This window comes from Loxodonta africana, chromosome 2 (assembly GCF_030014295.1).
Source record: "Loxodonta africana isolate mLoxAfr1 chromosome 2, mLoxAfr1.hap2, whole genome shotgun sequence".
Classification (NCBI taxonomy): Eukaryota; Metazoa; Chordata; class Mammalia; order Proboscidea; family Elephantidae; genus Loxodonta; species Loxodonta africana.
In genome coordinates this window covers 102,882,579-102,896,607 of record NC_087343.1, presented here as the reverse complement: position 1 = coordinate 102,896,607, position 14,029 = coordinate 102,882,579, and the positions used below count along the sequence as shown (strand labels likewise).

General features: G+C 38.5%; 1 protein-coding gene across 2 annotated transcripts in view; it reads left to right on the top strand.

Annotated features, from left to right (window-relative positions):
* Positions 1-14,029, top strand: part of ELL2 (elongation factor for RNA polymerase II 2) — a 79,920-nt gene that overhangs the window by 57,300 nt on the left and 8,591 nt on the right. The window contains exons 5-9 of one of the 2 annotated variants that reach the window (XM_064274238.1): positions 3,537-3,796; positions 7,280-7,404; positions 7,569-7,659; positions 9,528-10,098; positions 12,818-12,884. In XM_064274238.1, the coding sequence (XP_064130308.1) occupies positions 3,537-3,796; positions 7,280-7,404; positions 7,569-7,659; positions 9,528-10,098; positions 12,818-12,884 (1,114 nt within the window). The remainder of the gene's footprint in view (positions 1-3,536; positions 3,797-7,279; positions 7,405-7,568; positions 7,660-9,527; positions 10,099-12,817; positions 12,885-14,029) is intronic. The other variant, XM_064274239.1, reaches the window with a different exon arrangement.

Here is a 14,029-nt window from a genome sequence, read left to right as displayed (position 1 = left end):
GTAATAAGGAAGTGATTTTGTAGTATAAGTCAGTGGCCAGTGTGGCTGGGTTGTTCTTTCAGCATTTGAAGAAATGGATTATCCCATGGTTGATTGGCTGTTTAAAAGAAAAATGAGGTAAAGGTGAAGTGAGAGTACTGGGGTTGGAGGACTCATGGGGAGATGACAGCTGAGTACTAGGGCCCAGGCAAGTCTCCACCCCTGTCCTATCCCTGACCAGACCCTAGTTTCATATCGGGCATCATACCTACACCCTTCTGAAGGACAAAGTTAGCCCCTTTATTTGTCTGCGCTATACCTGCTTCCAGGAGGGGTGAGGGTAAACCCAGGACATCTTAAAGGCCCCTCTGAGACCAAGGATCAGAGGAACAGAGGAGGTTAGGCAGCTTAGAGCACAGTGGCAGTACTGCCACTTTGTCTTTTTATTTCTCTTTGCCTTCCTTGTTGACTTGAATTCATTGCAAATGACAGGTCATGGTATTTGTGAGCTTAGCTCAGAAGCGTTCTCTGATCATATCCCTTCTCCCCTCAAAAAGAGAGAAAGAAGGGCTCCACAGTCACCTTGGTTTGGAGAATGAGTTAAAGGACTTTCTCTTTTCAAGACTTGGCTAGGGGGAGGGAGTGTGGCATTTATAACATTTCCTAAACTTTTGTGACACTGCCTATTTTTTTCACAAATTCATATTAAAATTTTAAGGAGCATTACTATTTGTTAACACTAATGTGATTGAGAAATAACGGATTGGAAGGCTTACACTTGCCACGTTAGAAATTTCAATGTGTCTTCGGACTCTGGCAGCCTGGCCATGTGGGAAAATACAGACCGAGTTGATCTTTGCTCCTGTACTTACTTGCTGTCTTACTGTCATTCACTTGGTCATTGAATACTGATTCATGGTTGCCTGGTGAACAAAGCGGTCACAGGCCTGTTCGCCTCAGGCTCACTGCCTAAAATGAAGCAGTGGCAGACATTAGACATTTGTTCATAAAACCTTTCCCACATGCAAAGAAGTACAAGTAGGAAAATTTGGGTGTTGATCACAGAATATTCCAAATGCTAAGTGAGCACTTTATCACTTGAGCATATCCCATTGAAAGCCTCAGTTTTTTCTTCTGTAAAATGGGATCTATGTCTACCTTGTCAGGTTGCTATCAGACTTAATCAGATGTGTGTGAAGCCCTTAGCGTACACCCCACATAATTGGTACGTGATAAATATTAGTTCTGTTCCCATCTGACACTGATCCAGCTGACATTGATCCATTATTAAGAAAAATACAGAAACTTAATACTTTTCCTTAACATTAATGTTGAGCTCCTTTGTTGTGATATTTTGATCTAATATTTGGAGTTGGTTATGTCCAGATGGTAAGGAAATATAAGAGCTGGTGGAGATTTCATGAGCGCATTCATCCTCTCTGCCTTACTCTAGGTAGGATTGTATCAAAATAAATAGCCTCTCTTTTCAAAGCTGGGAATCCTAACTTGGACAGCATTACTACCCTGCCTCATTGATCTGTTTCCATCCTACACCACAGCACTTAGAAACTGCTTTTACTTATTCATTGCTTGAAGTTACTTGTCTTGTTCTTAATGCAGTTGCCCTACATTGATGTTTCCCTCTTTAAGCAGGAGGCATAGAGTTGGGGGCTTTGAGTATAGTAAATGAGCTGTAAGATCCCACTTCAGAAATCACGGGATGAGGGTCTTGTACAGTTTTATTCTAATTTCTATTCCTTCAGCAAGGAATGGTTACCAGGTGTCATAAGTGACTGGCTATGTCCTGATAGCATCACATATACACATAGCATCCAGATCACTTCCACCCACTACATTTTCTAGAAGTAGCACCTACCAAGTCTCAGTGTTAAATCTAAGCAGAAAATGGGTTAATTACATGAATGGCACTGGCCTATGTGGGAATGGTACAAAGCCCTTGATTTTTTTTACCATTTTCCTCTACTCACCTATGTAGTCTCAGCACCACGAGGGAGAAGTCTCTTGGGCCCTCTGAGATTGTTTACTTTGGTTGGTTGGTTGGTTGGGTGTGTGCGTGTATCTGACTCCTAAAATTTATTATGGTTTATTTCAAGGAATATCACTAGTGGACGCCCAAGTGGATGTTGACCCCAAATGAAATGCTTGACTCTCCTCCTTATAGCTTCTGAATCCATGAGGTTTTTAATGGCCCAGCTCAGCCAAGGAGTGTGTTTCTAGTGAGGAACGACAGGTGTTGCTCATACTTCACCGTGTCCACTGGATTCATGTCCAATTTTCAGGAATGGCGCCATAACTTGTAGATTTAAGTTCCGTAAATAGCATAGACAAGCATGGAAATTACTTTATTCCCATTGAACTTACGATCTTAAAATTTTCTGTCTGTTGCTGCAGTTTGTTTCACTAATTATTATCCATGCGTAGCTGAGTGGCCAAAATTCACTTCTAATGCAAATTTATTCCAACAAATAATTCCATCCAGGAAACCCCTAATTCATATTTTAGGCCATTAATTCATTTGCCTCATTAATATGTGCCACATGAAAGTAGAACTCAAGTTAAAAGACTGTTGTTTGCCTGAATGCCTCGAAGGTCAGCGGAGCAAGGGCGGGGGCTTGGGGACCATGGTTTAAGGGGACTTCTAAGTCAATTGGCAAAATAATTCTATTATGAAAACATTCTGCATCCCACTTTGAAATGTGGCGTCTGGGGTCTTAAATGCTAACAAGCGGCCATCTAAGGTGCATCAATTGGTCTCAACCCACGTGGATCAAAGGAGAATGAAGAACACCAAGGTCACACGATAACTATGAGCCCAAGAGACAGAAAGGGCCACATGAACCAGAGACGTACATCATCCGGAGACCAGAAGAACTAGTTGGTCCCCGGCCACAACCGATGACTGCCCTGACAGGGAGCAAAACAGAGAACCCCTGAGGGAGCAGGGGGTCAGTGGGATGCAGACCCCAAATTCTCACAAAAAGACCATACTTAATGGTCTGACTGAGACTAAAGGAATCCCGGCGGTCATGGTCCCCAAACCTTCTGTTGGCCCAGGAACCATTCCCCAAGACAACTCATCAGACATGGAAGGGACAGGACGGTGGATAGGAGAGAGATGCTGATGAAGAGTGAGCTATTTGTATCAGGTGGACACTTGAGACTGTATTGGCATCTCCTGTCTGGAGGGGGGATAGGAGGGTAGAGAGGGTTGGAAGCTGGCAAAATTGTCACGAAAGGAGAGACTGGAAGGGCTGACTCATTAGGGGGAGAGTAAGTGGGAGTATGGAGTAAGGTGTATATAAACTTATATGTGACAGTCTGACTTGATTTGTAAACGTTCACTTGAAGCTCAATAAAAATTAAAAAAAAAAGACTTGTTTGCATTTATCTTTGAAGTAAAAATTGAAATAAAAGTGGCCGTTATTCCCTCTAGAAATGAAAAAAAAGGGGTTCCTAAATCAGAGTTCTGGAAACTGAGATGCTCATTATATTGTCACCCACAAATGCCTAACAGTGTTGTTTCCACTGGACTTTAGGGAAAAGAGTGCAAATTCGGAGAGCACCTCAAGCGGTTGCAGATGCAGTGCCTGAGAGGAAAAGGTCAACTCCCATGAACCCCGCAAATACGATTCGGAAGACACACAGCAGCAACAGTGTTTCTCAGCGGCCATACAGGGACAGAGTAATTCACTTACTGGCACTGAAGGCCTACAAGAAACCTGAACTGCTTGCTCGATTGCAGAAAGATGGCGTCAATCAAAAAGACAAGAACTCCCTTGGAACAATTCTGCAACAGGTGAGGACAGCTGGAGAGAGAGCCTTCCACTTACCTTCACATTTAGAAGCCCATTTAAGAAGACTTGTTGTTGTCATTATTATTGAAATGGAGAAACTTTAGGATCATTTTGATCAATGGTATATGAACTATAACTCCTGTGTATTAAATTGGACCCCTGGTGGCACAGTGATTAAGAGCTTGGCTGCTAGCCAAAAGGTCGGCAGTTGAATCTACCAGCCGCTCCTTGGAAACCCTATGGGGCGGTTCTGCTCTGTCCTATAGGGTTGCTATGAGTTGGAATCAACTCAACAGCAACAGGTTTGGTTTTTGGTATTATTAATGTATTAAGTTAAATCACCTTGTTTTAAGGATTTAATTAAAAATGAATTCAGATATGGGCATTTACATTAGATTTTATAAGTTGGAAACTTCTGAATCTTTAATTTAAAAAAAAGAAAGTTTCAAATTATTGTTTTCATTAAGATTAAACAAATTTTGCCCTGAAATATCATTAAAAAAGGTAGACAAAAAGTTTTTATTGTCTATTTTTAGTCTTGAATCACCTAAACTATCGTCTTAATTTTTATTGGTGTAAGTACAGTTGTACAATGTATTTTACCAGCCTTTGGTTAGTATAAGTTAGAATGTTTTAGCCTACTGAACAGTTGAGAATGTGTGCCACGATCACTCACTTGTCCACATTAAAGGATGTGAGTTTATAAGGTATGAAATGTGATCAGTTATCTTATAATAACAAGCTTAAGTATAAAAGTAAAAAACCAGTTGCCATCAGGTCAACTCTGAGTATAAAAGTAGGTCATTAATTTTGTTAAAGTCAGTGGTTTGTCAGACTGTAGCTTCCTATTTTTTTTCATACAGTCTTTGGAATCAACTGCACAGCAATGGGTTTGGTTTTTTTGGTCAGGTCATAAGTGTTGATTAGCGTTCAGATCTATCGTAAATAGATGGTCCATCTCTTTATTTTTTCCTAGAGCAGTAACATTTCCAAAGTTGTTCTTAAATTTCATTTAAAAGAAGCCTTAAAAGTTTTCTTCTGTTATTCAAATAACATTTTAAAGTCTATTTTTCCCATTTATTATCTATTATATTCCAGACATGATACTAAATGCTGCGAAAGAGTAAAACCATAATCTCCAGCTCTGGATTAGCCATTTCCCAGGGTATCTCAGGCAATCTTAAGGATACTGTTAAGTCATTTGAGCACATTTTAGAAATACCTGATTTAAATCCAAATGTCACATAGCAGTTTCAAGAGCTTAAGGGACAGGATGAGAAAATGAATGGGGATGAGGGTGTATGTGTGTTCATTTGTATATTTGGGGGAAAGAAGCCTATCAGAGCAGAGAGTTGGGAGGAGCTGGGTAGGGGGCAGCTACTTTAATGGGGAAGTCAAGGAATCTCTTTCTCAGATGGCTACATTTTAGCTGAAATGAGGAACAAGAGACAAGAAGATGACTCAGCACTTCCCCAGGCCTCAAGGAAGGGAGAGTTTGGTGTGTTAAAGGAGGAGGAAAGGCGAGTATGTCTGGAGCAGAGTGAAGCAGAAGACAAATCACAGAGAGTCTAGGTCATGGTCAAGGAATTTGAATTTTATTTTTGGGTGTGATGGGAAATCATTGTAGAGTTTTAAACAAGGGTATCGTGTAATCTGATTTATACTTTTAATAAGATCAGTCAGACTTCTGTGGCAAGAATAGAAGAGAGAGACCACTTAAAAGAGCCTATTGCAAAAGTCTAGGGGAGCCTATTGCAAAAGTCCGTCTCACCTGGACTTGACCTATGGGGATAGTGGAGAAGGTTTTGTCAGGTTAGGGATATATTTTGTGACAAGACTTGCTAATGGCAGGTCTGGGGTGAGGGTGAGGAAAAGAATAGAATCTGTAATTACCACTAGGTTTTTGGCCTGAACAACTACATGGATATTGAGCCACTGACTGAGATGGGGAAGAATGGAGAAAGGTTTATGGGAGGATAGCAGGAATCCTGCCTTACGTATGTTCTGTTTGGAAGATGTAGATGTCTGTTAGACATAGCTAAATGGACATGAATATTCAATAGGTGGTTACATATAACATCATACATGGTGTTCAGGGGACAGTCGAGGCTGGAGTTAGGAATTTAGAAACTAGGAATAAATCCATATATTTTCATATATTCACCATATAGATTGGATATGGAAAGCCTTAAGGCTGAATGAGATCATCTCAGGAGGAGAGAAAGATAATGACGAAAACAGCGTAGAAGACAGGCCGTGAGCATTCCAACAGTTAGGAGAGTCAGCAAAAACTCAAAAAAAAAAAAAAAAAACCCATTGCCATGGAGTTAATTCCAGCTCATAGCGCCCGTATAGGACAGAGTAGAACTGCCCCATAGAGTTTCTAAGGAGTGGCTGGCAGATTTGAAAGCCAGGAGAATGTTCTATTACAGAAGCCTAGAGAAAAAATTCCAGTGGGGGCAGGGTGTTAGTAGGAGTAATATCAGGGATGATAGAATAACTAAGAATTGTTGCTATTATTCTATTTCAAGAAATTTGGTTTTATCTATATTATTTATGAATTTGAATTTTAATACAGGCATACCATTTTCTAGTCTATAACAACATTAATATTAGATTAGTATTCAGTTGAGCTATGAGAAAAGCATAAGCTATCATAATATATTTGACAGTAGTGTTAAAAGAAAAAAGTCAAGGCATTAAAAAGAGCATTCCAGTAAGAAGTGACAGGCAGGAATACCTTTTCCCTAGCCTTAAAAATTACTTTTGATTTGGCAGCTGAACCCATACATGAGTGTAGTCAATGGAATCTACACCTGGACACTCCCAGAGTTGTGGTTAAGGGACAAGAAAAGATTATACTTAGGAATAAACTGGCCGACTAATAATTTGGGGATTCTTTGGGTTTTTTCCATTTATTGGTTTGGTGGAATTTCAAGGTCTTTGATTCTTCAAGAAAACTGGCCAGACCAAGGAGTGAACTTGACTATTGAAGAGTATGACAGTCAAGGTTATCAGAATTAATACTATTTTTATGGAGATAATCTCTGATGATGATTGAAAGAAATGCTTGTAGCCCAAAATTTGGGTACCGTTTGATTTCTACTTAATACAAGTGATCTAGGATTTTTATTGTGATTCTTTTAAAAGTAATGGAGTTAATGACCAGAAGTAAATAATGATAATATTATTGTTTTGAATTCATTTGGCTAGAAAAAATTGATTAAAAAAATATGTTTCTCCATTTTTCTCCCTAACTTTAGCCTATTATATGAATAGAAATATGACAAATGCAGTGGTGGCCATTCAAGGGAAAAAAAAATGTGTATGTGTACAAAATAAAGTTGAATGGCATTTATTGAAATGTGGCATGTACAAAATTAACAACCCCTTTGGGGCCAGTTGGTATAATTATTTTAAGTAAAGACTGTTTTACGTTAGGAAATAGCAAAAAGATCTAATGCTCTGTTTTTACCATGTGCCAGGTGGCCAATCTGAATCCTAAGGACCTCTCATATACCTTAAAGGATTATGTATTTAAAGAGCTTCAAAGAGACTGGCCTGGATACAATGAAATAGACAGACGGTCATTGGAGTCAGTACTCTCTAGGTAAATTCTTTAATTTTTTTTTTTTTTATAAGTAAAGCAGATAGATAATTATTTTAGTCATTGATATTTTAGTGTTGAGGTAGGAAAGAGAAACAAGGATAAGCTCTCTATCACAAACATTTAAAAATTCTCTCCATAACCTGGAACATGTGTGTCCTTTACAGAAAACTAAATCCATCTCAGAATGCTGCTGGCACCAGCCGTTCAGAATCTCCTATATGTCCTAGTAGAGACGCTGCGTCTTCTCCTTCTCAGGTATTTTATAAAATTGTAGACTCAGACCTGAAATGGACATTAGGGGCCACCTGGTTCAGGCCCCCTGATTTATAAGTGAGGGAAATGAGGCCCAGAGAAGTTGCACAGCTTGTCCAAAGTCACACAGCTAGTTAGTGGCAGAGCTGGGTCTAGAATCCAGGTTCTCAGTTCCTAGCCCAGAGCTCTCTTACTACACAGCACTGCTTTGTCAAAGTATTTAATGTGTACCTTGCTTTTCCATTTTTAAAGTTTACATTTTGTGGTAAGATTGCTTTTCCATTTGGACACTAACTCGAAGACTTATCCAGTCCCATGGTTCTCAGATTATATGGGAAATGGAATTTATTTAATTTTACCTGAGACATGGTCCAGGAAAATACCCTTGGGGGGAAATATATTTGCAATGAGCAAATAAATAAAAACTATGCCGTTGCCATTGATGTTTTCTTAAAGCACTTTTCAATTGGTTCCCAATTAGAATACTCCCAATTAGACTCCACTCAAGTTTAGAGTTCTCCCAAGAGATTCATCCCATCGTGGAAAAAAGTGGGGAAATCCTGAGCAATTGTGTAAAGTTCAGGCCTGCCTGTTGTCACATCTCATGGCCAGCCTTGTAACTCACTTGGTCTCCTAGGTTCTTTAGACTGATAGTAGAACAAACCTCCCCCTTCTACACGGCTGACAGAGTGCTCCTCTTTCCCTGGAGCCTCCTCGAAAGAATTAGGGAGGAGCAGACAGATGTGTGGAGAACAGTAAACATGCCTTGAGCAAAAGGCTATTCACATTTCAGCTGTATTCTAAGACTGACACCCAGGCCTTCGTGAGCATTAGAAAATGTTAGAAACCTATTGGGAGGAACAGATGGGGAACAGAATTAAAAAAAAAAAGGCAGTTGTATCCTTGCATATACATTGTCTGTAAAAGCCTCACTTTTAATGCCACCTATTTGGAAGCTACTTATACTCTGGTACTAAATAAATGGTGCTGAATTGAAAACAGAACAAATTAATGGGCTGAATAATTATTATTTTCTTTCAACCTAAAGTGCAAGCTACAGTATTACATTGGATTTCTCTTTTGTACTTTTTGACTGTCTGAATTTCACTTTTAATTTAAATGCTATTATTATGATTTCCAAATTAGGCTAATATTGGCATGACTTTTTTTTTAATTTTTAAATAGTAATTCCACATCATTTTTGTGGACTAGTCATTAAGACTCATCTTCCAATTTGGTGAAGAGATATTTAAGGGGAAAAAAAAATATCGAATAGCATTTCAACAGTGACAGAGATACTTAGAGGAATTACTCTGAAAGTGCTGGCTGTTCCCATTTTAAGACAAATGGAATAATAAATGACAGCCAAAATATTCATAAATGGAGCATTTTAGCACGCTAGAGGAGATTAAAATAGTGTAGGCTTGTTGCCCTTTACCTACCCTTGTTAGTTTTCAGTGAAACGGTACAAATTGCTTCCTCCTCTCACTTAATATAACTAGGTCAGCTGAGGCCAGCAGAGTAGGGTGGCCACCTCTATTTAGTACATGGCTGAGTGGTATAATCCAAATAAATTGCCATCGTCTCTAGGAATTTCAGGTGAGGCACTGTGATCAGAGAGAATTGAATGAGTACTCTAAGAAATATATTTGCCAGATTCTGCTTTTTGATGTTAGACATGAAAATTTCTTTTATTTCACTTTTTTTTTTTAACTTAAGCTTAGAGAAGGGTCAACATACCCTGGTAACAGATTTAAATATAAGAATGTTTACTCAGTTGTTCATATGGTAACCAGTCACATGTGTATTGAGTATATTGAATTTTTTTTTTTTTACAAACCAGCTTATTTTTTTCTTTTTCTCTTTTCTAGAAACGGCTTTTGGATTCAGATTTCATTGATCCTTTAGTGAATAAAAAAGCTCGAATATCTCACCTGATGAATAGAGTACCGCCAACATTAAATGGTCATTTGAATCCCACCAGTGAAAAATCTGCTGCAGGTCTCCCGCTGCCCCCTGCAGCCGCTGCCATCCCCACCCCTCCACCACTGCCTTCAACTCACCTGCCCGTCTCAAATCCTCCTCAGACTGTAAATTCTAACTCCAACTCCCCTAGCACTCCAGAAGGCCGGGGGACTCAAGATCTACCTGTTGACAGTTTTAGTCAAGATGGTAGTATCTATGAGGACCAGCAAGACAAATATACCTCTAGGACTTCTCTGGAAACCTTACCCCCTGATTCAGTTCTACTAAAGTGTCCAAAGCCTACGGAAGAAAACCATTCAATGTCTCACAAGAAGTCTAAAAAGAAGTCTAAAAAACACAAGGAAAAGGACCAAATGAAAAAGCAGGACACTGAGACTACTGAGGAAAAGGAGGAGGACCTTAAAAGAGAAGAGGAAATTGCCAAGCTAAATAACTCCAGTCCCAATTCCAATGAAGGTATTTAACATTTATTAAAAAAAAAAAAAAAACTGCATATGTTAAATGAACTGGAAGCACATACTATTGAGTCTGAGATTCTGCTGTTTATAATTAGTAATGCATTCTTACCAAATTATCTTCATTTAGTTATTAATTTTAGTATTGGGCTTTGGGGCAGATATCTTCTTGCTTTTTAAAACAGTCATTTTCAGTCTGTTTTTAACCAGCCATTAAACAAGCATCTATATTTGTTAATAAGATGATGACATTTGAAAACGGACCTGTCATCCTTCAGAGACTTCTTTTTAGAAAGTGGACCTTGTTGCTCTTTTCCATAATTCCTGTGGTATTGCACAACCTCAAAATGACCTAATATATTCCATCCTTAAGTTGATTTAACTATATATACAGACACAGTTAGCAATAAGAATATTCATTTCCTTCTTTCCAAAGAAACAGGGTCACTCCTGCTTTAATTAATACTAATTAATACTAGCACGGTGGAAATGTCAAATTCTTGATAAAACAGGCAAAGTAAAATTACATTTGCAGACCCATAACATCATCTTTGTTCAGAGTAAAAGCAATTTGTCTTTTGCAAGGCTATTGGCTTAATAGTTCTTAAGCTTTTTTTTTTTTTTTCAATTTTGAGAGTCCTGTTCTAATAAGCTAATATCAGTTGTTATTAGTAAAATTAACCATTTCAAGATTTAGGAAGCTTAAAGGCCAAGTATCTAGAGACTCGAAGAAGAGCTTAAAACAATGCCTTACCTCTAAAGGAAAACTAATTTAGTAGGGATATTGTTTTCCTGAGGCGTACTGGTCTTTAGGAAGAAAGACCTGGTGTTCTCCTCCTGTAGAGATTACAACCTGGGAAATCCTACAGAGCAGTTCTACTCTGTCCTATAGCGTCACTAGCAGTCAGAATGGACTTGACGACATGCAACAATAACAACTGGTTTTTAAAACTTGCTAACCACAAAATTAGATTTTTCTTATTTAAAAAAAAAAAGTTCTCTAAAACTCCGTGTCTTGCATGCCAGCACATAGAAGATCCAAGTCCATCATTTAGCGCTGCTATTCATTTTAAACCCAACACAAATAAGGCAAAATTCCCTAGGAAAATACAATTTTATGAAAGTCAATTTAATAAATATAGTTTCAATATAAAATTCTTTCTGTATTTTGCCCATAACACTGAAAGCCTATAATCCTTGGCTTTAATTCACCATTTTTACCATATGAGAACTTTGATTGCTTTATTTTAGTTGAATTTCTAAATAAGGAGTCGTAGAAATAGTACAATGCTATGCCTTTATAATACAACTTTTTGTTGACTTATGTTGCATGTCAAAGCATATCTGTTGAAATATTTAGATCAGTATAATACAGTATCAATGGCTAGAGAGGTAGATGTAAATTCTCTCCATCAAACACTATTGTACTTGAATTTGTTGGGTCAGGAAAAAGGCATGAGATAGTAAAACCCCATGTTCAGAGTTCATAAGCCAGGTTCCTGGGTGTCCTACACTCTCCACAGGCCCAGCCTCAGATGGCAATTCCGAGTCAGAGCCTAGTGCTGGGAGGGCTAGGCTCCAGTGTGTCGAGACCTACTGCAGAGTCAAGAGTGTTTTCAGAGTTGGAGACCTGAAGAAGCAGACCTAGTTTCTTTCCTTCCCTCACTGAAGATGTAGTACCTTTCAAAGGCAACTGAGATTAGAGCAAATCAGGGATAGATCCAGACCCACATCGCTTGCATCTGTTTGGAATTTATCTGGTGTCTGTGGCAAAGTGGAAGTCAGGGGACCTGTACTTGATGCCTTTTTTGTTTTAATTTTTGAGGCACAGACTCATGTTCTTTTACCCAAGCCTGAGCAAAGTCTCTAAGTTGTTGAGTGTACTTCATTCTTTAAAATAGTAAAATGAGAAATTATCAAATAATCACTTTTATAGTCAACATGTGTGTTTTCACAGCAGGCAGATTTAGAGTTTGAATTATTAGTTTAACTCTACTTTGATTAAAAAAATTACCCCAATAAAAAGAAAATCTAAATATACCCTCTGGAAATGGTGTGTTCAAACAAATGAAACTCTGAGAGTTTTATACACTTTCACAGCATTGTCCTGGATGATTGGCATATTATTCTTCTGTACTTTTTAAAAATCTGAGGGCTAGAGATGAGAGGAGTGTGAATCAGGGCTCAATAATACCTCATCTTAAATGACTTTAAACTGATGGGAAAGCTTGCTACCCATTTCCACTGTCTGCATACGAAAAAGGTAGCAGTAAAAATACAGTGACTGATGGAGTCTGCTACCTGATTTTATTGTCTTATCTGCCTTGTTTGAATCCCATGAAAAGTAGATGTTTATGTAAAATTTGTATCTCCCATTGTCTGGCTGCATCTGCCACTGCAGTCTTTGAATTGCTGGGCAGATGCCACAACTGTTGTTGAAAGAATAGAAGATTGACCTTGGGTTAAGTTGGAATTCCTTTATTGTGCAGACACTGCAGTAGCCAGGGTGCTTTAAATGCCTGGCGTCAGTTCTGCTGGCGCTGGTCATAGGGCCTCTATTGTTCGTGTTCAATTGTATTCCTTGCTCACTGTTGCTTATTGAGATGGAAGAATAGAATTTGAGGAAAAGTGTTCCAGATGTTTCTGATCTCTTGTAGAATTATAGGCATTTTATAACCACACTGCTTGATGAACACACTAATTTTTTTCTTTCTTTGTAGGAGTTAAAGAGGGATGCACTGTCTCCACGGAGCCTTCTTCCACAATTGAACTCCCAGATTATTTGATGTAAGTTCAGATGTCTGCCAATAGGAGGAAAAAAAAAAAAAAAAAAAAATTTTTTTTTTTTCCAATAGGAGAAAGCTGTTTAATTTTAGAAAGTTTGCAAATTCTTTTCCCATAATTTGCAAATCAGGAAAGAAGTTCCAGAAATAGAGTACTGGAACCACCCCTGCAATTGAAAGGCTGCCATTAAGCTTGCTTGTCCCAAATCCACCCCAGTCTGCATGAGCAGGTTGTGCGGCCCCCCACCCCCACCCGAGCTGTGTTCATTGGCCTTTAAGTATAGAGAAGCCTGTCCTTTGTTCCGTGGCCAAGCCAAGCATTTGATTATGGAAGATTTCAGGGATCCGACTCTTCAAAGCTGACAGTCTGTCAATGCATGGTCATTCACTTGATCCCCCACGAAAAGGAGGGTTTATTACTGATAAAGTGCATGAACCTCTGCAGTTAATACAAAGTAGAGATATATTGATTTTTACTTTAATAAAGCTCTGCCTTCGAATTAATTTTAAGAGGAGAGAATAGTAAAATTTGATCATTTCATTTTAGTACTGATTATAATGTTTTTTCTTGTTATGACAACAAGTTGCTAAATGCTGAGCTGGGGACATTTTTGTAACTGGTTATCACAGAAATTATAACTTAGACACATAATTCTAGCTTTTTTACAGAATCAAAGGCCTCTGTAAGAAGAAAATAATTAAGTTGCAAGAACCTGGAAAAATGGAGAGTGAAAGAGCAAACAGATCTGACTGCAGATAGCTTTGAAAATGAACAAATACGCAAAATACATAGAATGTCGAGTAGAAAATGGAATCTGGACTGCTTGGACATTTTTTTTTTCTCTTAGCATGTCATGTTGGACAAAGTTAAACCATAGCATTTAACCCTTCATGTCTCATGAAATGCTCATTTCCAGAGTAGAGAACATTTTTAGACTTAAAATGTGTTACTTTGCTTAACAGCAGTGTGAGAGCTGTATTTTTGGGGGAATGATACAGCATGAAACCATAATGCTGGTTATCTCGTAACTAAAAGCCACCCGTGAAACCATGCTGACAACTCTCATCTGAGGTAGCGTATGGTTTTACAGTTCTGTGGGGGAGCCTTAAAAAGCACTACCCACTGAGTTGGTCCAGGAAGGGTCTCTC